The 27,184-nt window shown below is 43.6% G+C and overlaps 2 protein-coding genes across 2 annotated transcripts; one reads left to right on the top strand and one right to left on the bottom strand.

Annotated features, from left to right (window-relative positions):
- Positions 1-93: 93 nt before the first annotated feature.
- GFM1 (G elongation factor mitochondrial 1) lies at positions 94-26,526 on the bottom strand. Its single transcript, XM_075506796.1, has 18 exons — positions 26,370-26,526; positions 25,571-25,723; positions 24,725-24,857; positions 24,298-24,502; positions 23,445-23,561; positions 22,708-22,858; positions 18,670-18,824; positions 17,634-17,718; positions 16,380-16,517; positions 15,581-15,682; positions 14,907-14,963; positions 14,337-14,474; positions 13,261-13,343; positions 5,363-5,525; positions 4,112-4,256; positions 3,456-3,616; positions 2,492-2,545; positions 94-1,690 (listed from the first exon to the last, which is right to left on the bottom strand). Exons 1-18 carry the CDS (start codon positions 26,421-26,423, stop codon positions 1,559-1,561), a joined length of 2,226 nt encoding a protein of 741 aa, XP_075362911.1. The 5' UTR covers positions 26,424-26,526; the 3' UTR covers positions 94-1,558.
- On the top strand, positions 6,835-13,158 carry LXN (latexin). The gene is made up of 6 exons (XM_075506799.1): positions 6,835-6,999; positions 7,976-8,038; positions 8,636-8,810; positions 9,432-9,568; positions 11,733-11,795; positions 12,920-13,158. The coding sequence occupies exons 1-6, from the start codon at positions 6,871-6,873 to the stop codon at positions 13,013-13,015; spliced, it is 663 nt and encodes a 220-aa protein (XP_075362914.1). The 5' UTR covers positions 6,835-6,870; the 3' UTR covers positions 13,016-13,158.
- Positions 26,527-27,184: the final 658 nt, after the last annotated feature.

Below are 27,184 nucleotides of genomic sequence, written 5' to 3'. Positions count from 1 at the left end.
TTTGTGGAGAACCAGCACGCAGCTGGCAGAACCTATTAGCCGGGAATTCACATCATGACTGGCCTCTAATAAGCATCATATAAAAGCCATAAATATAAATAAAATAATAACCACCCCATTTATTTCTTGCATTCGTACTGCTTTTATAAGACATCTTTGAATTTTGGTAAATGTGCTGTATTTGCTTGTTTAAGAAAAGCTCCACATGTCAGAGAACCTGCAGGGCTTTTCTTGAAACGAGTTCCAGCTGAGTATTTTCACAGAAATAAAGCTTGGAACGTAAGGGAATCAAGAAGGATTTGGCCCAAAGCGACATCATACACGATACAACGTTATGCCTGTGTTTAGTTAGCATTTACAGGCCCCCGACAACTCTCTGACACTGTACTTTTTTCAAGGTTAAAATAAATAATTTTCACTGTCTTTCTGTGAAGGCTGAGGAAAAGAAGCCCAGCCATCGCAGTTCTGTCCGCGTCTGGTAAACATCAGCCACAATCCTGTGCCAGGAACGTAGCTGGTTTTGAACTGGCACTGCATCCTCTGTTTACTGGAAGTCTGCAAAAATGCTGTTAAGCTGAGGAGGTCAGGAAGAGAGAGCACGCAATGAAAATTCAGCGTGGATCTTCTGGTAGTAATTAAAAAAGAAATACTGATGATAATATCGTCTCTTTCTCACCTAACTATCACATCCTTGTTTTATCTCTCTTCTATGAGTGAGCACGATCTATTCAACTGATTCCCAAGCTGAGCATCATCAGCAACACGCCCTTTTGATTGTAAGATTCTGGGAAAAGGAATCTTTTGTTTGGTTTTCTAACCAAGAGCGCCAAGAAAGCAAGCCTATAAAATAAATCCGCGTCGTTCAAAGTTTTGGAAAGAGTCAACGTCTACGTATATCATCATCAACTCCTTTCAAATGCCTTGTACTGTCGGTGATAAGCAGCCGTGGCGATAAGCAAGTTGCACTGAGAGGTGACTCTGCCCCGTTCGTTAGGACTGTGGAGGCTCCCAGCGTTGTTTCTGAAGGATGAGGAGGGAAAGCCGACATCCGCTCTCTGGACTGTATGCTGGAAGTGCAGGAGCTAAAGGAGCTGTGCTTGGGCACCTATGTGAAAACTGCTCAGTACTGGACGACGATTCACGCTCGTGCCTGTCCAGCAGTTAATAGTGAGTTTAGTCTCCTCAACTAAGATTTTTCAACTTTCAAAAACAAAGAAACAGTAACTAGCCTAATTACAAAATAATGATGTATGAAGTAAAAAAAAAAATTATTTTAATACAAATGGATTAAGACAAATTTCAAGACAAATTATTATCAGCGTTATAACATTTATATATTTTGTTAACGAGTAGCATTTACATGTGAACAATTCTGTTGTGATCTCCTGGTGGCTTCTGAGAATACCACAAAGGAAGGATATATATGATGAAATTACAAGCCCAAGTCCCACTGCAGCCTGCACTTATCGAGCCAGCCTTGATTGCTTCTACCGCTTGGGCAACTGAGTTTTTAGAAAAGACTGTGAAGAAATGTCCCATGTACTCAAGAGGAAAACAGTCAGCTCTTGGCTTTGCCCTTTTTTGCAGGGAGTCGTCCTGTTGCTTCAAGGTATTTGTTAATTATTTCTTCTTGAGTGCTGGGCGAACATGGTTGATACTTACAGTATTCCATTGTATATTCACCCTTTCCCTGTAGAGTTGGAAAAGAATAGTTAAAGTGAGGATGCTAAACGCCTAAACCCATTTAGCAGTAGGCCACACCCTATTCTGTGCAGTAACACGCAATAATCCTTTACAATGAAGTATACCGACACTGTGTACTGAGGCGCGCGGGCACGCCACGCAAAAAGACATACAAACAGTATCCAAACATTGTGTTTCTTTGATACAAGCTTGCCTGCGGTTCCCATCTCATCAGTGTGACATTCTGCTTAAAAACTGAAAGCGATCACGGTGTTAATAACAACCCATCCAAGTGCTCACAGAATACCGGCACTCGCCTGTCACGAGACGTGGAATAGCAAAATTTACGTAAGACACAAACTCACCTGATTCAAATGCATTCAATGAGCGTGTAACTACAGGCATATAGATTATTAAAAAAGGATGTCTTAATAATGTGAGCACCACTGTCAAAAATCTATTTGCAGACATTTGTAACCTAAGGAGTATGCCTCAACTTTTCCAGCCTGGGAATTTAATACCTTTACTGACACCTATCATTTTGTATTACTTACGACTTTAAATCTCTTCCCTCCTCAAAGTATGAAAGAAGTCTTTTGGCCAGAAATTACAACAGCTAATGACTGCTAAGTTTATTAAAATGCAGTTAAAGTAGCAATAAAAACTCTAAGGTTATTTCCCTATTCTGCATTCGTTTTGATTTTTCTCACTTTTACTGCTACATATGCGATGTATATGATGATGCAAATTAGCACACTTGATTTACAGAAATAAAAAAGTTCTAGCAAAAAGTACCGAGAGTACTTACCTCTGTGCAAGACCTCAGCTCGCTGGCGTATCCAAACATATCATTCAGGGGCACCTAAAATCCAAGCATACTGTTCTTGTAAAAACAAGATATTTTTCCATCAGCTTTGGGTTATCATCCAACTAATCTCCATTATGATATAAAAAGTCAGTAAAATCTGGTGCTCTTTGTCAGTACTGATCTAATTCTCTATTTTGGTGAAGTACCTCTTATTTCAACTAATTTATATTCACAATGTGTTTTCAGCAAGAAACCCCCAAAATCTGAGAGTTTGAAGGCACCAGAGACCGGAGCATCCTGAATTCAGTAACCTGCGACACCAGGCAAGAGATGGTAACATTCAAAATATCTCAAGACTGCAGCTCTAAAGAAAATTTACGAAGCGGAAGCGACGCAGTGTGTAGTCTGTCATTAGCTAACGCTTTGCCGAGATGATTTACCCTACCACCGCTGTTAGGTGTACGCTTCTATACGACCTAACATGAGAACAAATGTGTTTTTAGAAGGGACATAACAGAAGGACCATTGGAGACACGTCATTTGCATTTATCTGCAATTACCACAGTTAATGCAGGTAACAGCTGAAGGAAGACAGCTGACAAAAAGATCTTCCCCCAGGACTCGGTGCACCCGTACTGCTGCACAGGTTTGTTTCGCTCTGAGGCAGCACAGCCAGCCCTTCTCAAGAAACCCAAGTTCTCTTCCTTTCTCTGCCACTGTATGATTTTAGCTTAGTAAGTCGGCTTCTCTAGAGCAAGACAGATTTACGATAGGTTCACTAATACTGCACAATACACTGCCACGAGTTGAAAATTAATGTTATCCACTGAAAAACTAACGTTATGCTTATCCACTGAAAAACCTGGCTACAAGTTTATGCATATGAGTCAACAAGTAAAACAGTAACGGAGTCGAAAGGCAAGGCAGGGAAAGAAAAGGTCAGGAACCAGCGAGCAACACAAACCTCAGCATAGATGGTAAAGTAACCCTCTGTGCCGTCTTGTCCTGTGATCACTCCGTGACGGCGATTAATTCCAGCTATCACCGCTCCTTGGAATTCAGTGGGTGCCATCACCTCCACTGCCATAATGGGTTCAAGGATACGCACAGCAGCGTTTTCCATAGCTGGAGAAAAAAAACAACTTAACTAAATAATCAAACATCAAAGAACAAGCCTGGTATAATTCAAGATACCCCTACACATAGCAAAGAGGTGTTTTATGGTTAATGCTAAGTGTTTCTTACATCAGTGGGGGAAAACAATAATCGGCTGTGTAATTCCAGCTCCCCTGCCTTTTATTCCCGAGACTGTAATGCTGGGAGGCACACAGTCTGATAGAATGTTCCTTTCATACCTGTGTGAGGATGAAGCTGTTGGTGTTTCTTTACTCGATTCGAGCAAAAAGGATTTTCTTCATACAGCTAAAAGAATTACTGTGCCTCCCTCAAGATTTCTATAAACTCCTGCATATATTCTGCTCTACACAACTGGCCAAACTTTAAATGTATGTGTGGACACACCAGGCCACAAACGAACCTATGGGAAGGAGGTCATTAAATTGAGCTCCAACAATAAAGAAGCCAGCAGGAGACTACGTGGTCAAATGACTAGCTTTGTACCTTGCTTTAGGGCTCCTTCTCCTGCTCTGATGAAAGAGATTTCATTCGAGTCCACCATGTGATGTGCACCATCATCTAGGACGAACCGGACTCCAGATATCCTGTGCCCTGACACTAGACCTTTTTCGCATGCTTCTCGGAATCCCTGTCAAATAACATCTCAAAGTTAGCAGTCTGTAGACCAAAATGAAGCTTAGAAAAAGAATAGCATTAACAACAGCCTATAAAAGACATTAAACTTAAAAAACAAAACAACAATAACAAAAACCCCCCACCTTTCACAATTTGTAACAGCAATCCCACATCCACCCAATGGACCTTCTTGCTTGATAAGATAATGGAAGAAAATAACAGTGGGAAAAACGTTTCATTCCCAAGCGTTTGAAAACTTTGTACTATCATTCTTTAGCACTTCAGTTTGATACCGATGTTTTTTAAAAATAGAAATCGCGTAACAAGCAAAGGATGAGAAAAAGAAACGTACTCAGGATTTTGCTTTGTTAAGGGACCGTCTGATCAAGAACTGAAAGAATGCTCTACGTGGAAAGAACTACTCTAACCACTTGAGTGAAGAACAAGATTCTTTTAAGACTGCATGTTTTTTCCAGGATTTGGCAAAAATCTTCCAAGTGTTGCATGACGGAATAACAAAGGAATTATTTTAGGTTGATCCACTGTTACAGGAATTCAAAGATCGTGGTAGGTACTACTTAAAGCACTACGAGATAAATCACACAGTTACACAGAGACAGACACAGAGGAATCCCGCAGAGAGATTAAAAAGAAAGACTATTTGGTAATTCATGCAGGAAATCTAGCTTAATTACAGTTCCCTACATAACTGGCCTCAGAGAAGTCACAAAAAAGTTACGTATTTTGGGGTCAGAGATGAGAATCGCGTGGCCACAATCAAAAGCAGAAGAGGGCCATTAAAAAGCAGCATCAACAGAAGGAGGCTTGTTTGACTGTAAGAAAGGAAAGCCTCCCTTTTGCACTGCGGCACTGCTATGGAAATAGAGCAAGCACACGCTACCAAAGAAAACAAACAGCAGCTTCTAAATTAAGTGGAAAACCTAGGAATGTAAGCTATTAAACAAAGCCACACAAATTGGATTCTGCTTCCACTGAAGTAATGGGAAAAGCCTCCTTGCCTGGGGCAAGACAGTCACAGCAAATGCGGACGGTATAGCAGGAAACCAACAAGAATCAGGATTTCTTATATCTCACACACACACACAAAACGCTTTGTACCTTTTCAATAGCGGGCACGAACTGTTTTGGAATATTTGTGCCAACGGTTCTGTCTTCAAACTCTAATTTTGTGTAGTCCTCCGGATCCAGGGGCTCAAGAACGCCTATGACTTTGCCATACTGGCCCGCTCCGCCCGTCTGTTTCTTGTGTGTATATTCAAACCTAAGAACAAACAAATCCCCGCAGAATACCACGTTACTCACTACACAAACCATGCTCTGACCATAGTTTTCTAAGGAAAAAGTTCCCACTCTGCATTTTGCTTTATTCCATTTGGTTATGCGTAACCGAAATGGCTAAATGCCATCACAGTGGCTGAAACAACAGCTGAGGATATTTAATGCCCAAAGAGGGAGCACCACAGTTCTTCATCTCGCAAGCGGGAAGCTGAGAGACTGCGATGAGTTTAATCTCTCAAAAAGCAACAGCAAAACCAAGATTCTTCTGTGTGCGGTAAGCAACACTAATAAAGCCTGCTTACCTTCAGACTTGTGCTTTTTGTTGACGGAATAACAAGAGGTTTTCGTTGTTTCTGCACATACCTACGGTTTCCACCCACAAAGTACTTTGATGTTAAATGCAGACACTGAACAAGGGGGAAAACTTGCGGATATGAACTTGCAGACATGAACTTGCGGACAATCCCCCTGTACTCGGCACTGGTGAGGCCGCACCTCGAATGCTGTGTTCAGTGTTGGGCCCCTCGCTACAAGAGAGACATTGAGGGGCTGGAGCGTGTCCAGAGAAGGGCAACGGAGCTGGGGAAGGGTCTGGAGCACAAGGCTGATGGGGAGCGGCTGAGGGACCTGGGGTTGTTGAGCCTGGAGAAAAGGAGGCTGAGGGGAGACCTCATCGCTCTCTACAGCTGCCTGAAAGGAGGAGGTAGAGAGGTGGGGTCGGTCTCTTCTCCCCGGTAACAAGGGATAGGACGAGAGGAAATGGCCTCAAGTTGCACCAGGGGAGGTTTAGACTGGATGTTAGGAAATTTTACTTCACTGGAAGGGTTGTCCAGCACTGGACCAGGCTGCCCAGGGAAGGGGTTGAGTCCCCATCCCTGGAGGTATTTAAAAGCCGTTTGGATGAGGTGCTCAGGGACATGGTGTAGTGGTGGGCTTGGCAGCGTTAGCTTTACAGTGGGACTCGATGATCTTAAAGGTCTTTTCCAACCTATACGGTTCTGTGATTCTGTGTACTGTTAAATACTTTTTAAGAGAAACTGGAGGGATCTGGGGTCTCTCTGAAACACCTCGCCCTGTCCCACCCGGCGAGGGTGGCCGGGGCTCCAGGCTGGGGGGTGCAGGGCCCCTCGGCGGTGGCACAAGCCCCGCACGCCGCAGCTCATCCCGACTGCGCCCTCGGCCTGGCAGCTCCGGGCGGGTCGGGACGGGGCGGCCCCGGCCCCGCTGCTCCTCCCGGGCCGCCGCGGGGGCGGGAGCCGGAGCCGGCGGGGCCGCCCCGCTCCGCCCCGGTCGCTTCCTGCGGGACGAGGAAGCGGGTCCCCGCCGCCATGGAGCTGCCGCCGAGCCAGCCCCGAGCCAGCCGGGCGGCGGCGCTGGCCGCCAGCTACGCCTGCTACCGGCGGGGGAGCCCCGGGCGCGGCCTGGCCCTGCGGGCCCTCCGCCGCGCCAGCGGGCAGGTGAGGGCCGGGGAGGCCGGCGGGCGGGAGCACGAACAGGGCTGCTGTGCGGCCGTCTGCTCGCTGGACGGTTATCTGATAAGCGCCGATAAGCCGCGGCTTCGCTTCTCTCCTTGGCGGGAAGAGGTGGCAGGCTGCCACGAGGGCAGGGCTGCCTCACGCAGGCGAGGGCAGGGCCTGCGAACGGGGCTGCCGGTGTGCCGCCTCTTTGCTGTCGCGTGTAATCGCACGGCTGAAAAACCGGCTCTGCGCAGTGACCCAACGCTCTCTGTGGCAAGGTGTGACGGCAGCAGGGGCCACGGCCGCGTCGGCCTTGCCACGGCCGTAGGAACGAGCCCTGTTCACGAGTCAGGCCGTTAACGGTCGGGGGGTTCTTGCCCATTTGGACAACGCTGCTGCGGGAACTGCGCCCTGCCCGCCCTATTTAATCGCAGCATCGGTGCCTGCTGAACCTCCCAAGCAGCCTCACGGAGGAGGAGGAGGATGCTCTTTTCGTGGCTACCAGCACAGAGCTCGCCCCTGACCTGTTCTGGATTTGCTGGTAAACCTGCTAGAACAGCTATAGCAAAACGAACCTGCTTGCTTAAGGCGTTATTGTAGATATCAAAAAAAATATATGACATGATACCATTCACAATAACGTGCGTAACGGATGTACGATGAGGAACCCGATTAAGACTCTTATCTCAGTATTTAACCAAGCAGCACATAATTGTACCAGGAGCCCAAATGCGGCAATTAAGTAGTATATAAGCCTAGGAATGGACCAGGAGGTACAAATCTGATGCCACACCAGGTGCATATTAAATGAGCGATCTTAACATGACAGGAAGAAATAAAAGAATATCCTGGCTCTGTATGGGCCCTGCAGAGAATGACACTGCTCCAGCGTTTCACAATAACTAGAATCTTTTCCACAATGCAAGGTAATTCAACATTTTACAAAATAAATGTTCTTAATGTCTTCCATATTTAGGATATCGATGATGTTGGGCATAAGTACCATCTGGAATTGGTGTTAGAAGACGTCCTTGACAAAGTGAGTTCAGATTTATTTAATTGATACATTCTGTGGGCAAAAGTTGGCACTACTGATGTGTAATAAAAGCCAACCCTTTATGCTGCTGATCCTAGCTGAGGCCAGTGGACACACCAGTTAATAATACTTGGTATCGTGTTTCAGATTTTTCTATACTGCAAATCAGGCAAAAAAAAAAAAAAGGCTCAATTGTACCAAAAGGGAACCCCCATTTCTTACACCATAAAAGCCCCGAACATCTAGTACCTAACTACTGTGACACCAGCAAATGTTTGAGGGATCACAAGGACATTTCAGTGTCATTCAATTTCAAACTGAAGTTATTTGAAACCATTACTCCAACTGAATAGCCCGAGTACCATTCTGCACCACAAACACTGCCCTTACTATCACTGCAGAAAGAAAACTGCCCTTATAATCTATTCACAGAAATACTACGAATTTAACCTTGTCTTAAATAATCACAAATCTCTATGGGCCAGACTCGGAGAAAACAGCAACTACATAAACAAAAAAAAAAAGTTTTAGAAGTGCAAATTACCAATATTATACATGTATTTAATCAAACATTAATACACACAATTACCTCTGTAACAGGACAGTACTGTTAACTGCACTGCTGAGGTTCTTTATCATCTGGCCAACAAAAGCATCGCTCCAGATGTGCAATTCACCATTGAAGGAGAACTTAAGAACACAGATGAAGCAGATAACATATTCTACAATCGAATCAAGAGCCTGGAAAAAGAGCTCGTGGCAGCAAACATACCAGGTACAAAGGAGGGGGCTGGGCGAGAGGGCAGTTTTTGACATGCTCCATGGCCAGCAGGAAACCTGAGCTCTGCTGGTGGTGGTCCACAATCCATATGGGAGCCCCTTCCATGCAAGCTGGGGCCGAGGGGATGAGGCCATTAGCCCTGCTCTGAACACATGCTGCTTCACTTTCTCTTATTCAGGGTGGTGTGTCACTCACAACACTACTAAATTTATTCATCACTTCTGAAATCCAGAACCAATACATGATTTGCATTTCACTGTTCTTGAAAAACCACCTGCTACTGTTACCTTCTCCCTCCACCAGCATCCTGCTCACTGTTTGTGGCTGTTCTCGGTATAGTACATCAGGCACCCTGACTGTAGTACTAGGGTCTGCTCTACTTTAGAGCAACCCCTGCCTTGAAGACCTTATAGAATATGTATTAAGAGAAAGAAGTAGGAGGAGAACAGACACCGTGGTGATATAGCTGCTATTCCAAGATTATATGGAAGGTCTCTGACACAGCAAGGAATGTAAGCGCAAGACTTTAGCACCAAACCCTGCTATTAGGTGATAAGGTTCTGTTAATGGCCACATGAACCTTGCTTAATGTATATTATTCATTTTGTTTGCCAGACAGCCATGGCAACGTGTCCCCAGAAATGGAGCCCATCCACCTGCTAGCGTGGGTCGCCTCTGGCTATGTGATATGGCAGAACTCAACTGAAAACACTAAGTTCCAACTTGCCCAAATTAAACATGTGAAGCAAGTGGTAAGTTACCATCAATGCCCTGCAATAAAAATAGTACTGAGGAGCTAAGCAGTTGTGCACATACTGGACTACAGCTGAAGCTAAGTTCTTAAGCAAGAAACCTCAATTGTGTCTGAACTTCTTGCTCCGGTTCCTTTTTAAGCCATGTTTGCTTTTTGTTCCACCCGCCCCTTTCCTCTAGCAAATCATGAAGGCTTTCACCTATGGCTTGCATGTTTATTTTAGATCACTGTTCCTCTTCATAAATTTTGCTTATAGAAACTGTGTCTTCTTGGCAAGAGCAGTATTCTACGCTTTTTGTTATGAAAATTGACTCTTCCACTTGGAGGTCATCACGTTGATTACAGTTTTACATTACTTTCCTGCCTTTTACCTGTAGTGTAAGCCCAGCTGACAGTATTCTTGCACCTGCATAACATGCATTGGAATATTGTCCTTTACCTCTTGATCTACACCATGATCTAGCAATCAGTCACAGTAATGCTGCTTGACATCTCTGCAATAGCCATGTCTAGACAAATAGCAACGGGCTGCACCTCAAATTCAATCAAACACAATTTACATTGCTTTTGTTTGCAGTACTGCGGTCTCTATCCATTTGCTAGTTCTCCTCAAAATGCTAACCAAGAGAGAAAATATTGATTTAATTCCACTCTCAATATTAGCTTTTTTTACTTTGTTCTTCCCAAACTTACTTTTACTAATTTTTTTTTATTTGGGGGGAGGGAACCTAAAATTAATTTTTAGTTGAGACATTCATATTGCAGAAGTGCTTGCTCAGTTTTTTTAATGACCCAGTTAACAGTAACACTTACTTCAGGGATAGCTTTCTACCTGATCTGAAAAATTCAGTTAATCGGAGCCATGCTCTTAAACTTACAACATTAGCATGATAAGCATCAACTAAGTTTACGATAAGAAAACTGAATTCAGGAAGACGTGTCACAAGGCAGAAAGGGAACTTTCAGGACAAAGTATTTTCTATTTCCACTTATTTCTGAGCAGTTACAAGTGATGTGTTTATCTTGAGCAGATCTGGATCTGCCCTGAGCTAAGAAATAAATATGACTGGCAAATCTATTCAAATTAATTGAGTCATTAGCTGCCACTATCGACAGGCCTTGCAGACCTCTTACCTGGAACAGGCTTAACTGACAAAGCAACTTGCTTTCAGAAAAGTTAGTATCAGAGCAAAGGTTTTGGTTTTGTTTTTAAATTAATAGAATTCTATAGATTCTCCCAGTTCTTCTCTCTTCTATTTGGAGAAAATATACTGCGAGTTAAGAATAACTCCTAAAGGGATGGTCAACTTTCAATTCAAGGAAATGCAGTATGTAAGCTAGAATAAAGCAGCAGGATTTTGTATTTAGAAAACCCAATATATCAGGAGTCTTCAGAACAGACTCTCAGAGCCTGCATGTTTGGCCACTCAACAGCCAGTGAATTCCCATGAAGTTCTGGCTATGAAGGAAAGGCAGAAGCTCCTTCTGGGAGCACAATTTGTTAACGTTTTGCTCCCTCTGATGGCTATCTGAAAGCAGTTCACAGATGCTGCAGGGCTGTGCACAAGCAGGATTTTAACACCCTCTTTAGCAAACCAGATGAATTTAAGGATAAGGCAGACAGAAGACTATTAAACTAAACCAGCTGTCATCGCTCTCTAGTAATTTTGTTCCTTTCCTTTTCCCTGAAGAATAGATAAGTAAAGAATATGCTCTAAAGGCCAGTGGGTATTCTGTTGAGCACACAACCACTGATAACTTGCTATCCACTACCTCTGGAGTGCATTCCAAGTCTTATCCTATTGACAATTTTATTTAGGATTATTTGGGTTAAATTGACACCTTGTAGAATCAGGTGTTCCCTTCCCAAATGAGTTCCTGAAGTTGAGATATATCTAGCTTCTTTAAGGGAGGAATTAGCACAGTTTTAAGTTTCCCATTCAGTCTCTCAAATGCAGTTTTGGAGTTCACAGAAATACAAAATGGTATCCTTTTGTTTTGTTATAGTGACTAAGCTCCATCTGCTTTATTTGTTAACACGAGCTGCCAGTTTCATCTGAAATACACCAGAGAATTTTTCTGATAACCAAAGAGAACTGATTCACTTCTTTTAAGGTGGGGGGGAAGCCCCAAATTCAGCCCTTTTCATTTTGTCTTTCCAGAAAAGAAGTGATGAATATCTTCAATTTGACTACATGATTCTACTTCACGAAATGGTGTCCCAGGTAAAGTCTTCTTTCTAAAAAGCCTTTTTTTGTTTTAAGACTGCCAACAGTGTAACCTCCAACTCAGGCATGCAGACGGTGGGGCGTTCACAGATCTGATGCCTGCAGGTCAGTTAGCAAACAGGGTGAGGTTACGGCAACGATCATCCATCTGTCTCAGCGTTATCGGTTTCTGCCCCGATGCAGGCAGGAGACAACAGATCTCTAACTTGTGTCAGTAGTTTTCAGCTATTTCTGGGCCTTCTTGGGAATGGCAGAGGTTCAATATACAGGTCATTCACAGCGCTCTCCTCTTGGGAGATACTATTGCCAAACTGGCCAGGGATAAAGGGAAGAAGCAGCTGCCAGCATCCTGGACTGCATAACTGCATTCCAGCTGAAGCTGCAGTGCTTCTACGCTAGAGGACAGCAGTGGTGGACCGGTACACAGATGCATCGTCTACCCCAGTAGCTCACACAAGAAAGCAGCAGAAACTTTGGCTCCCAGAACAGTATTTACATTGTGTGCTATTCTCCATCATAATTTTGTGATCTGAGCAAGCGTTTTCATAAGAGAAACGTGGAAAATTTGAAAGAGATGTTCTTGATTGTGCAACCTCCTGTAATGAACCACCCAGTGATAACAATCAGAGATCTCACTCCCACTTCTAGCTCCACCACTTCCTACCCCACTGCACTCTCAGTTAAGTTGAGGCATCTATAGTGGTTTTAGTTCCTAAGTTTTCTATGAAGAAAAAACAATGAAAAGTAGCTAAGTAATTGCAGGACAAAAGCATAGGTTCTTCATTGTACTCTGTTTGGTGAAGGGCAGGTCTCCCAAAATATCAATAGCACTAACAGTAAGAGGGGTAATCCAACACAGACATGCGTGAGCTGCAAAACTTGCCTAGATGAAAGAAAAATGTAGTTGCAGCGGCATGGAGCGCAACACAGGCTGAAAAAAGCCTGCAGGAGAACTTCAGATATCTGGACAGCTCAGCAGGACTGCGTGTTATAGTGCTTACCCCGCACTGTTACTGGTGCTTGATCAGCCTACTTACAATCAGCCCAGGTATGAATTCCCATTTAGTATTGCTCAAAGAAAAGCCCTTCTCACTTTCTACAGTTTTATCTTCTTCCCACAGGAGATCATTCCCTGGCAAATGACAGTTCTCTGGCACCCACAGCATGGTGTTCAAATAACACAGGACAGCCGTCAGCCAAAACATGCATCGGAATAACGGATCACCTGATACTGCAATGGAAGAAGCTCAAATGCTACAGTCAGCACTCGAAGGGAGGGCAGATAAGTTGATGAGGGTGGATATGCAATCAAGGTACAAAGAAAAAAATCCTTCCTCAATTAAACTTTTCCTGTACCTTGTGCTTTGATCTGATAATCCAAAAAGGCGCTTTGTCTGCTACGTAATCAAATGCTGCATCAAAATAAATTTAAAAAACCTCTGTTGCCAGAACAAATACTTACGGCACAGGTGCGGAGATGTTCTCCCTGAAGGCAACTTTTGGCTTTCCCATGGTGCAAGGGCAACTGTATTCCCTTTCCATTCGCTGCAGAAAAAAAAAAAAAAAACCAGAATGAAATACATAGTTTTTCCATTGGATCAATACACTGGAAATTATTTTATTTACAGATCTTTCTGAAATGAGAAACTTAATCAGGGGTAACCGTTTTTTTGGTTTGGGGTTGGACTAATTTTGGGGGTCTTGGTGGGGCTGGTTTTTGTTGTTTTTTTTAAATGTTACAAATTATTCACTGTCATTCTGCAGTCAACCTTGTTTAGGGTCTATAGCTTTAGATAAAAGAAAAGGGAACAGCATTAATTATTTTACTCAAGTTTAAGGTTTTCAAGACAAAAGCCATCTTTTCTTCATTCTGTCAACTTTTCAGATACATCTATTCTGTTAGACTAAAATAAAGTATAGACATCAACTTGAAAGAAACAAATAAATCACTGTAAGTAATTATTCCCTCCTGCCTGCATCATGTCTTATTATGGAATGATACATTTAAAACCACAGAAACAAGAGTATTTCTCTCTCCTGTAGGAAATGGCTAACGGTAAAATTCATTATAAGCAAAGGCTGCTAAAGCAAAGCGTAAGGCTTAATACAACATTTTTTTATGGATTTGAACCAAAAAGTAAAAATATTCCAGGCAGAAGTTTCATTTACATAGATTACAAGCCTTCAAAATACCACTGGAGAGAAAGAATCTTCAAAAGTTGACTAAGAAGTTAAGCTCTTCCCTAAGCAGCTAGCGTTGTTCACATCAATGCCACGGTGCTTTCTGCTAGGAAGATCTCAAAATAGTTGTCACACGATAACCCTGATTTACAGGGTTAAAGCGAGTGGAGTTGTACACCTCCAAACATCTTGTAAACTTGACGTGCGCTTAGGCACCCAATTACAAAATTGGGCGTAAAGGCCGGCATCAGTTAGCCCATCTGCAGATAGATTTTGGTCTCGGCCAGAAAGGAAGGAGAATTCTTGGTTGGGAAAACAGTCAAAAGCAGAGTCCATGGAATCTGCTTTCCAAATTACCTGGGCATAGATTTCCAAGTGCAGTTCCCCCATTCCAGAAACAATGGTCTCTTTGCTCTCATCATCAAAATGGATTCTAAAAGTGGGATCTTCCCTTGTAAAGCGGTTCAGGCCTTTTGAAAATTTATCAAAGTCATTCTGAAAAACAATTACACACACAAGAAAACTCAACATCCAGAAGTCACACAACAAAGAGTCCTCAAATTTTCCTATCAACTGCTTAGCACTTCTACTCTCATGAGGTTATTTTCTGAAACACAGCCATACATTTTTAACTGTATTTATCCTTCCAGTTACTTCAAGTCCACCTTTACCCAGGTCAGAGACATGCATCTTCTTCATGGCTAAGCGATACTAGATGGCATTGATATATGATAGATAGATAGATATAACGCAGTCACGTGCTGAGTTATCTGAATGATATCTTCTTAAGTACTTGGGATAGAACATTTTAAAACACTGCTCGTTTTAGTCTGTGGTTCCATATTTAACTGTTAACCTGCATAAAATTATAAAAGCAGCAGAGGAAAGGTAACTCAGTCAGAAAAAGGTTGATTCATAGGCTCCTACCTTGTTGGAAGGCTTCATAGCTACTGAAATGACAGGATCAGGGATGTGAATTGATTCCTGCAATAGCCATAAAGGAAGAGATCATACAATCGAGTTCCACTACACCTGGTGATGTAATTTCTCCAGAACAGTTTGGTCACAAGAACTCTGGGTTACAAACAGGGATGACTGTTTTACTTATCTAGCTTGTATCTAGTATCATAGCGTAACAAAATTACGTAGCTCTCCTGAGGATTACTACAGCCACATTATTTCCAACAGTGTTTCCTAGATAAAAGTTGATCTCTGTTTGGATTTCACACCAGTTAGAAGACTCTGATTCCTATCAGATTTTGTAAATGTATACATAAATAAAACGGATGTATTTAAATACATATACAAATACATAGCTTAATATTTTGGGGTAAAAGCATCCACTTCTAACAGCCCAGAACAGTTTGCTAACACTGAAGTAATATATTTGATGTCAAGCGTAGTAAACAGGTGTGTGTGTCTTGCACATACGATACTTCTATATATTCAGGCTCACTGGGGTATAATAAACATTCACAAAAAATATTTACAGTTGCAGATATATCAAAAATACTTAAAATGAACAAATGACTACAAACTTTTACAACAAAATCCTTGTAAATTCCAATGCATGAGGCATACAGATGAAAAGGTGTACTCACCATGGAAATGTCAGTACTAGTTTTGTCAGTGAACGTATCCCCACTAGCACAATCAATTCCAAACAACGCACATATGTCTCCTGCATAAACTTCATTTACATCCTTAAGAAAGAAAAGTTTACTATTTAGATAACACTGAATGATGTATTACAAACTCCATCTGGTTACAAGCAGAGATACAAATACTGTGTTTAAAAGCCTAAAGTTAAGCTCCTTTGAAAATTCCAGCTTTGATAAAATTCTCTGTAAATCTTCTCTCTCTCTATTCAAAGCACAAAAAGGAGACCTCAGCTTGGATACTAACTTATTCTAGTTTAAGGATGTGAAGCAAGCAACATACTATGTTTCAGGCAGTCCTGCCCCAGCTGTAGAGTTCAGGAGCCTTAAACAGGAAAGGGTAGTATTTGCAGCAGTTTGAGAATCAATTTTTAGTTTAAAAATTGTATTCAACAATCACATGGAAGAAAACTTCTTTGTATATTTTGCCAATCCTATTTCCCCTCTCCCCGAAGTATGGAATATGGGGATAATACCACAGCTGGCTTTCTTTAGCTATCACCTCAAAGCCATTTTATAATGCTTCTTGGGCAAAGTGTCTTCCACTTAAGTGGAAATAATACACTAGAGATCATTCCAGTTTCTTGTAGAGCTCTGTGAAGTGCTACAGGCAAATATGAATTAACAACAAAAGCAGAAATTTGGCATATCACATCATTCGGAGATAGTTGAAAAGCGAGGAGCTTGTTTAGTAAGAGTGGTTCAAAAGGCAATCCGTGTGGATCGTACCTCTCACACTCACCTCCATGTTGTCTGAATGCATACGGACAAGTCTTTGTACACGCACTCTCTTCCCAGTCCTGGTGTTATAGATATAATCAGATTTCTTCAGCATCCCCTGATAAACTCGAATATAGGTTAACTGCCCAAAACGGCCAGCCTGGAATCAAAATTCATTAAAATTCATTAAAATCAGATATAATCATTGTGGGAGTCAAGAACACTACTATTCAAAGCATGATCTGCACCGACTGACCAAATGTTTCTGTTTTGAATTTATGCATTAGACATGTAAACGAAGCTTTTTTTTTTTTAACGTACTCTCAGCTTTCACTTGGCTCTGGAATGGAACTTGGCCATCTGCTGGCAATTTTCTTTAGCTCACCAATTTTACCAGTCCTAAACCTTGCCAACAGAGGCATATGTTAACTAGCAATTTGGCCAGCCACTGGCCAAATGAAAGTCTGGCCATATGAAAGTCTGAACTGCTACTCTCTAGGTAGCAAACAACTTGGAGAGGAAAAAGTACACAGTTTTAACCAAACAACTCTTGCGTGTTCCATTGTTTTCACCTTCAAACAAAACCAGGATTTTTCTCTGAAAGTATTTGGAATAAGCCAACAAAACCCCCAGGTTTTAACTAAGAAAATCATGAAGAATTTGAGGCACATAACCTATTTTAAAACTTCCAAATTTGGCAATGTTTGATACCTTCGTGGATCTTATGGTTGAAACAATTTTTTTTTCTAAAGAAGTTAAATTTAAATTGAGTTTAAACAGACTGATTTTGAAATTTGTTCCACATAAGTTTTGGTAGTGCCATCTGTTTGGACTCGCTCTGTTTTCTACTCAAATCACAAATAATGAATCTGGATACCTTCTTTCCTCCTTCGGGGTTAACACAACGTGAATACAACTTTTGAAGTCCCTCTGCAGAGGTCTGATGCTGGTAGCATGGGAAACTTGCAAGGAATTGAATAAAGTCAGCTAGGTAATGTTCTGGGCATCCCTTCTCTATAAACTTTCAGTTTAGCTTTACCATATACACAGTGACCACGTAAAAAAAAGCCATCACATGCACAAATAGATACACTGAAAACACAAAGCTTTAAATGTGTGCTTTTCCCCCAAAACAAAAGGCATTTCCCAGGCATCAATGACAAGCCACCAATAGCTCGGCGCAAGTAGGACTTGCGTAAACCAACAACTCTTGTAGGAAATGCCCTGCTTCTCTATTGGTTTTGCTGCACTGGAAAGGAAAACATTAACAGCTTACCTCCAGTTTAAAAGCAAGGCCTATAAAAGGCTGGGAATTGTCTCGAGCGGAGTTCAATAGGAACTTGGTTTTGTCCTCAGAATCCCTTAAAAACAGGGATGGAGAGGGAGTTTATGTTATGAAGCAAGCATGGCAGCCTCCTCTAAACACAAGCCCAACCTTAGAAAGTCCCAAGGGCCTTCAGTTTCACAGGTTTATGATAGAGACTTAAAAGATGCTCACATATGTAGCTCAGAGAAACTGCAGCAGATCCCAAACAGGAGGTTGAACCTCTGACAAATATCACTAGTCCTTCGTATCATCCAACTATTTTGCCATGAAAGCAATTAATCATACACTCAAACACAACTCATGAGCAAGTCCAGTTTTAGAGTGAAGAAAGAGACGTTGCAGTCTCTGACAATGCTCATGAGCCACGTGAGAAGTTTTAGTCTATCTTAGTAGGCAGATGTTAGGGGCAGCGAGAGGTAAGCAGCAGCGAGGAGCCGAAGAGTCAGGTAACCGCCGGGAGAAAAAGTAATACGCTGTATTTATTAGAATAATTTCTGTTTAGCTATGATTATATTGTCTGAACAATTCAAGCACATTAAGACGACCTGATGGCTACCCCTAAGCCACGACTGGAATGTTAAGGGTTATTTACTGGCTCTAATGTTGGGTTTCATCCTTCTTAATTGTGAAGGCACATCTACTTCAACAAACACGTCCAAAGAATAAAACGTTGTTTACACATTTCAGATGTGCTCTCTCCTCTACTGTAGGCATGGTTTTAAGGGTTGCCATTAATTGCTAAAGAACTATCTCATCAGATAATAATTTTTCAAATTTAACATTTAATGTGTGTTAAAAATACCAGTATAAACCATCAGCCTCAAATGAGAGATGAGCTTTCTTATTTTTGGAAGTTTGTGCAAAATTATGGCATTATTTAATACGAATGGTAAATGACCATGTATTTTGTTAGTTTCCTGCTACATGTTACACTGCTTTGAAACCTGATTCCAAGACCACTTTGTGTGCTCACGAATATACTTACTCCTGGTTAAGAATAGCATAGTTCTCAACCTCTGAAGGATTGGGGAGGTATTCCAGGACGGCATCCAGCAATGGCTGTACTCCTTTGTTCTTTAAAGCACTTCCCACAAGTACTGGGGTAAAGGACTTCTTCAGTGTTGCTCTTCTGATTGCAAGCTGAAAAATATCCGTGCATTACTCTCCTCCTGCAACAGCTTCAGGAGCCTGACGCAGTACCAACCAAGCGGCAGTCTGGATTCCCTCTCTCTCTCTTTGCTGGTTCTCTCTACTGCTGGAGTGAAGGAGCCGCTCCCACACAGTCTCCTGTACAACCACCCACACAAGAGTTTCCCATAAAACTTGCTCACCGGAATTCTAGAGAATTGTGAGACTTCCCCCCCCGGCCCCATCTTAAATTCAACTTAAAAATGAAAATGCCTAAGATAATGATAACCCCAAAATACTCAGAAAAAGTTTCTTGATTCTCTGCTGGTAAAGTCAGGACTCTTCATTTCTGTTTTAGACGTCTCATTCCCCCTATTTAGTTATGTTGGGAAACAATACACATTTAAATTTGTGAAAGTCAGATGAGATGCTTCAATATCTTTATGGAAAACTCTTCAGAAAGAGAAAGTTAGGTAGGGAAGGGATATTTGGGTAAGTGCCATGCTCAATGAATCATCAATTTTTGATGAAGAATGTTTTAAAAGCACAACAGAAGAACCTATTCACATTCATCTACAGACCTGCTGAAGTTGCACCAACTATCTTGGGAATCTTTCCGGGACGTCCTAGCAAACTGAGTGAGATAAACTAAAACTGCACGGTAAATAGCCTCCCCCCCACCCCGCAATTAATTACTGAAGCCAAGATTGCCAGCTCGGTCTCACCTCTCCCTGCCACTAGAGGATGCCACCTCCCTACGCTTACTGAGGCCCTCACTCCAACCGAAAGCAGCTCCCGTCTTCTTTGATAAGCTAAAAGAAATGAATTCTCCTTGATAGCCAAGGCAGTTAACACCATGTCATCTAATCTGGGAGTTATTTAGAATACCCAAAGACAGACGTTTAAGCTGTCTTCATAATTAACAGAGAGTACAGTGGTTCCTTAAATTTGTTGATGTAATGACTTGGCAAAAATAATACAAGGAAAAAAATCCTACATCAGCAATTCTGCTCATCTAGCCCATGGCTGTTCTCACATACCAGAGCGCTGGAAATACAGCTGTGCTGATGCCTGGTGTTTTTATGCGGCCACATGTTTTCAAATGCAGCAACATGACTGCAGTTTATCCTCATTAACAATTATCTTGGGGAAAAAAGTAATTTTACTTTCACATAAAGATTATTGTCACTGAGTGCCACACTGAGTATCTGGTGCACATCGGTTCCTTGAGTATAGCATTATGGATAGCAGCAAATTAGGTGATGTTTAAGCAGCTGATCTTCAGCAAACATCATATGCTATGACTGTGGCATCCAGGAGTGATACTTAGCATCATTTCCACAAAAAGATATTTTCAGTGGAAACTTGGCTGCTGGCCACTGAAAGAAAATCCATCTTCAGGGACATATTAGTACAAATTAACCTGCATCTGCAATACTAGAAGCCATTAGAGCTGTAATTAATTGGCTTTCAGAAGTGGGAAGCAGAAGCATGCTGAATAGACAAATTTATCTTGGTAAGAGATTTCCCTCCCAGCAGGAGCTATCAAAAATACCTTCCTGCTAAAAACCTCTCACTTCTTACAGCAATGCAGTGTATTCACATCGGTACCATTCCCTCTGCCAGGTGAAGGACAGATCCTTACAGGTCTAAAATTGCCATTACATTTCTGTCTTTATCAAAGCAAGAAGGGCTGCTTTGTAATAGGAATAGCTCAGGCTTCATAAAATAGTATTTAATTACTGGAATAACTAAAAGCCTGGTTATCAATAAGAGATATATTTGCTTGGTACTTTCAAAAAAACCCTTGTGCTTTTGTCTCAAGCCAAGCTGGGATATACAGATTCCTGCATACTCTTCCTAGAGACATTAATCACCAGTAAATCACCCATACAGCCAAAACAATTTTTAAAAAAACACCTCCAAACCCCAGGTCTGTAGCAAAGTTAAAAGCAATCAAAATTCAGGGGTCAGGAAGATTCAAATAGATAAACCTTAAGGGGACGTGCAACATGCATCAGCTTTGAGGGACTGCCAAGCCTCTATATCCTAACAGAGTGGGCAACTTCCAGGAAAGCAAGCACTGCAAACCCTAACAGGGAAGGGACTACTGCAGAGGCAACCAGGCATTGCTAACGGGCCAAATACTTAGAAGAGGACCTAAATATCAAAGCTATGTTTAAAGTAGCAACCTCATCTGACTCGAACTCGGCTGGCCTAGCAGGCTCCACTCAGAGAAACAGCTCCTGCTTATAACATTTATGTCTCAGTTTGACTTGTCTTCTTCAGCTACCAACTGAAGCAGCCAGCTGCAGGCAAAGAAAAGCAAAAGGAGGTAGCAAGGGCTATGTCAGGCAGGCTCCAGGCCCCAGGGAGACCCTGTGCAACACCACCGCTCAAAGACAAGCTGTTCTAGCACCAACAGCAGCTCTCTTCAAAAAAGCAGTCTGCCTGCAAGGCTTTTCCCACTGCCACGGGCTTTTCAGACCTCACTTTTATATTTAAACACATTAAGCAACTGGTTTCCTGTAGCAGTTTCAATGTTTGACTAATGAATAACTTTTAACAGCAGGCACTAGAAGATCACTGCTCAAGTTAACTTCCAACACAAGCAAGAGGCGGTGGCAAACAGCAAGATGCATCACACAAATCCTTGCACTGAGCGTGCATTAAGGACAAAACTCAACCGTGTAGAGATCAGGCCTGCAAACCATAAATCCCTCAGCATTTTTACCTTACACTACTGTCTGTCAAGACACAAAGCCCAGCAGACTGCTGTGTGTCAACAGCTACCCGTCGTTGTCTTGAGTTACACACCTACCCCACGGGGCTGTGAGGTACAGCAAAGCAGCTTAGCACTTCTTCTCTAAGAGCAAGCGTCCTCAGATTACCTTTACGCTCACGGCACAGCAGAAGCAGGTCCACGTGCGGCACAGGCTCTCTCATGCTCACGCCAGGACAGCCAAGCTTTTGCACCTGTCCTGACTAAAGCTAATACCACAGTAACTCAAGAGGCATCATTAGTCAACTACAAACCTTAAAGAAGGGACAGCCATCCCACGTAACAATCCACTACGGTACGTGTAGATTGGCAATAAATAGACTGGCATAAAACAGTCTAAAAGAAGGAATACGTGTTAGTCTGCTGTCCAGCCTCCACGAAACCGCACAAGCAGTTCTCATCCTGGAGTGAACAGTGGCAGGACTTGCATCAAGACTGTACAACTGCAGCTGATCTTCTCAGGCCTCCCTACCACCTTTTATTATGTGGGCACACGCTTGAAGAAACAGCGATACCGAACTGTCACGAGAACAAATAATTTTCAGTCTACTTTCAGTCTACTTTCTAATCTTTCAATCTACAATCTGGTTACCTCTGTGAGCATCCTTTTATGTTGGCATGTTTGCCACTTGATAACTGAAGTATTTCATAAAATAAATAATGTATCAATTTTCTCCCCTCTTTCAAGAAATGCATTTCTCTTCTTTTTTGAAAACTGTATTTTGACCTGGATTCTTTCCCTCTGGAGTCTCCAAGTAAAGTCATTCCAGTTCCCTTCTAGCGTGCTGCTCTTTTCACTTCGGACGTAATCAGTGCAAATACAAAACAAGGCAGGATTTCCTAGGCACAAAGGCGAGTTACAGCATCTGAACAACTGACTTGCTGTAGGACATGAAGCAAGTCATAGCCATCAAGCTGTAACACGGCAAGGCAACAGAATGACAAAAATGACTCCATGTGCCTTTGAGCCATTTGCTGGTCCCTAAAGGGCACATGCAAGCTCAGACTTTCCAATGCAAATTTTTATTGGGGGATGAGGGGTGTGAGGGGGGGACAGGGACGCAAAAGAGCAAGATAACAGTGCTACAGGAAGAACCACCACAATAAACTTACCTTTAACTCGGCAGCAGTAGGAATCTTTTCTTCCAAAAACAGCTCCCCAAGTTGATCATCTGAGTTAGCAACACATTCGATCAACTCCCGACGTCTCTCTGCAGCCTCAGCTCTAAACTCAGCGGGAATTTCATCATACCGAAGAGTCTGGCTACACATACATAAATAACGTAACCACTCTAAAGGAATACCACATGAATCAACCTTTCAATCACTAATCATTGCAATGACCAGCCTGAGCAAGAAAAACTCACCGTTGACACGGATACTGAAAGAAAAAAAAAATCACAGAAGAATATCAACATGTTATCTTTGATGCTTTAGCAGGAGAGAGTTTCTTCCCACTCACGGTAGGAGTTTGCAAGGATGCAGGATAACTTGTTCAACAACCTCACCCACATCTTATCTTCATCCCAGTAAGCTCGTGCCAAACATACACTATCAGTTCCCGTTATAAAGCAAGTCTCCGGTTTCTCAGGGTGGCGAGTGTGGCTAGCACCCCTTCACGCTACTGCAGTTAGCAAACAATTCATGCTGCAGCTACCCATTGCTAAACCTGATCCTGCAGAATCATTTTGCTGTAACCTGGAAAGCTGAAGGGTGATACCTCAGCCCTAGCACAAGCCACATCCCTAACTTTCCAAATAGGAGGCTTTTTCATCTCTGAAGAGAAACTATAGGTAGTTCTTCATACAAAGACTAGCTCCAGCTAAGAATATGCAAGTTTCAGAACTTACCCAAGTGCACCATCAAAATATATAGCTTTTTCTTCAATAAGATCTATAACTCCTTTAAAGTTTCCCTCCAGCCCAATTGGAATCTGAACAAAAGCTGCGTTGTGTTTTAACTTGGATCTGAAAAAGTGAGCAAATATAAATTAGTTCAAGAAAAAAGTCATTTCTATAGATGTACTCCAGATGGTCTTTGAACAACATCCCATTCCTACAAAAATCACTATCTTCTGTTCTTTGGACAGTGCCAAAAATCTACTGATACCGATGAAAACCACCTAGTTGCATTTTAACCTGAGTGACTGCCAGCCCTCTATATCCCAACAGATACAGTGAGCAACTTTCATGGGAAAGAAGGCAGTGCAAACTGGTTTCAGATTAGTTTCTTGATTATGGGAGTTGCTTCTCCCTTAATGCATATTAATGCATGTATCTCACAGACCAAATTAGGCACAGGAAGACTGCAGGTAAGGAGCAAGCAGGAATTCTGCTATCCAAACTAGAAGCTGTCCAAGCCTATGTCATCTCCCCGCTGTAAGCTACAGCACGTTTGCTACCAGGATCTAGGAAAAATTAAAAGGCTGTTTTCAAAGTGGCTCCAAATACAGTTCCGTCAACAAAATAACTATCAAAAGCCCAACTCTCGGTCACTGCATGCCTGGGCTGACAGTAACATTTGTTTTTCTTGAGAAAATGGAGACTTGTTATAGGTCAGATTAAGATTTAACCTCAAGTCAGGTATTATCCTCCAAACTGCAACTACAGACCCCACAAGAGAACCCTTTTCAATATTCTTAGTATTAACCTGCTATTTGAATAGTTCAGAATTCTTTCACAAATAATTTTAAATGATAAATACCTCAGTTGTTGTACTGCTCTGGTTGGACTAGAGCCCAGTCTGTCCAGTTTATTGATGAATGTTAAAAATGGCACACTGTAACGTTTCATTTGCCTGTTGACAGTTATTGTCTGGCACTGAACTCCTCCAACAGCACAGAGAACCAGAATAGCTCCATCGAGAACTCTCAGAGATCTCTCCACTTCAATTGTGAAGTCCACATGTCCTGAATAACAAAATCCCCCTGTTATTCATAGATGATAAAAGGTACTGAGAAACTGTTTTCTCATACATGCAGAAAAGAGCAACAGCCAACCGAATCAGTCTCCAGCTATACAGAAAGAGTCATGTTAGCTCAACTTGAGCGACTGATGAACACCAAGATGGCACCGTGCTCTGCGCATACATGAAGGAACAGCAATCTTAACGCATTTGGAACTGTCGTTACCTGGTGTGTCTATGATGTTGATGTTGGTGTCTTTCCACATGGTGTATGTCGCTGCAGACTGAATTGTGATTCCACGCTGTCGCTCTAGCTCCATTGAATCCATGACAGCTCCAACTCCATCCTTACCTCTCACCTTAGGAAAAAAGAAAAAAACAAAGGGGAAAAAAAAAATTTAGTCCAAGGGAGTTTACTAACAATTTCACACATGCAGGAGTGATGCTTTATATACTGAGCATCATCTTTCCTGCAGTGAAGAAAAGCAGACATGGCAGAATCCCTTATAATTCACAAATTACCAGTAGTTCGATTTTTTTTTTTTTTTCAGCTTCTTCTGCAACTTTAACGTGTTTTGCTCTCCTGAGGATCATTCCTGAAAAAAGTTATCAGAAATCTATGGGAAATTATGCTTCACTGTGAATTTAACAAGACAACATACCTGAAGATAAAAATTACATCCCTACGTTCTCTGTTTCTCACAGTCATCTTTGACTACATCAAAAGAAACATATACCTTCCATTGTATATTTACCACGGAGGTGGTAAGGGAGAAGTAAGTCTTGAAATAACATTTAAAGTGTGCTGAAAGAGGGACGACGCTGCAGTAAAGGAGGGATTACTTTCTATCCCCTTGTCCTCCACTTATTTGTAAAAGGGTGTCAGAGAAACCAGGAGATTTTTAGGACTCCTTCTCCAGCTGGGCCAGAAGAGCCTCACTGGGCCCACGTAGCGCAGGTCCCTCACCCCACACACTACACCGCATGACGAACAAGTCACAGCAACGTCGTAACGGCACCCAGCATGCTCAGCCCACCGAGAGCTCTGCTCTGGAGCCCTCGGAAAACTGACCTCGTGCATTTGCGCTATCCTGCCCGTATAGAAGAGGATTCTCTCCGTTAACGTCGTCTTCCCCGAGTCGATGTGGGCAGAGATCCCAATGTTGCGGATCCTCTCATTGGGAAGGACCCCTGAAGAACAGTGCCTGCAGGAGTTCAGGAGAAACTGAAAGGCAAGAGAAGATCGCTGGTTTAGCTAGGAGCAGATCAAACGCAGCTCACTGTGCTGACAAATAAACTGACAAATAAGCTGACAAATAAACAAGTCAAACCGCTTTTCTATGGCGAATGGCTTACTTAAAGCAAAACGCCCTTTCCAAGCACCGCAGGGCCACCTCAAAGCCCTGCACTCCACCCGAACAAACCAGGCAACCCCTCCAGGCTAAGCCCGGCTCTGCCAGTCCCGCCTCTCAAACCCCGCCGGGCAGATGTTCCCAGTCTGCCCGGCTTCGCCTCCTGTTCATTTGTCCGCGCCGCTGCCCGTTTCCCTGCAGCTGGTGAGGTGCTTTCGGCCGGGCCTGTCCTCTCCCTGCCACCATCCCCTTCTCCCCAGCTCCCCTCCCTCCCGCCCTGCCGCCGCCTCGGTAACGGCGGACGCCGACACGGGCCCGCCCGGGTCCCCCCGCGGGAACCCGACATCTTGTGTCCGGCCTCCCCGCGGTCAGCTGGCCCCCAGGCCGGCGGGCGAGCGCGGCCCTCACAGGCCTGGCCGGGCCCCGAGGCGCCGCGTCCTGGGGCCTCCTCCGCAGGGCGCCCGCGCAGACCCGCCCCGAGGGAGCCACCGGCCCCCACGAAATGGCCGCGGCCGGTACCTGCTGCTGCTGCAGGAGCCCCCGCGGCGGGCCGGCCCGCAGCAGCCGCAGCATGGCTCCCTCCCGCCCTGCCGCCGCCGAGGTCAGCCCGCCGCCGCTTCCGGGGCGCCGCGCATGCGCAGCGGGGGGCCGGGCCGTCCTCCCTGGTCAGCGCGTCCCGAGGCCGCGGCGGAGGCCGCGTTCTGCCGGGGGGCTTTGACCTCCACGGGCGAGAGCCTCGGAGAAACACCGACCGTAGAGAAGGGCAGGGGGAAGGGGAGGAGGAGCAGCGTTCCTGCTGGGCTGGGCCCCAAGGAGGCCCTGGGCCTGACCCCGTTCAGCACTTTAATTAGCGACCTCGGCAGGGCGAGGGGGATCCGTGCTGCTGGAGCTCGCTGCTGGCAGTGCTCGGAGACATCGGTGACAATACTGTCACTGCAGAGGAAGGTTAGCTCATTTCACAGAAAAGCGACTGGGAGGCAGGCCGGTGCCGAGTGCAGGGTCACCCTTCACAGGCGCGTTCGGCTGAGGTTTACTAATTAGAAACAGCTAACGAGCTGGGCTCCTCGTCGAAGGAGCAACTGTATGGCAGCGCTGCACGAAAAGGGGAAGTGCAATCGCCTGTGTGGAGCACAGGTACCAACCGATAACGCTTTGTACGTTGTGCTATAACGGCAAGAAAGCTCCAAGGCAGTCAGCGCTGCCGGTAGGCGAGCAGGCCGGCCCCCGTGCAGGGACGCTGCGTGACTTCCACTGGTCAACAGCCCAGTGACAGAAGAAAGTCGTGCACTTAGAATCAAATACGAGTGTGCACGTGACGGCCGTTAGACTAGACG

Source organism: Mycteria americana, chromosome 7 (genome assembly GCF_035582795.1).
Source record: "Mycteria americana isolate JAX WOST 10 ecotype Jacksonville Zoo and Gardens chromosome 7, USCA_MyAme_1.0, whole genome shotgun sequence".
NCBI lineage: Eukaryota > Metazoa > Chordata > Aves > Ciconiiformes > Ciconiidae > Mycteria > Mycteria americana.
Note: the sequence above shows the minus strand (reverse complement) of the source record. Positions and strands in the feature narration are given on the sequence as shown.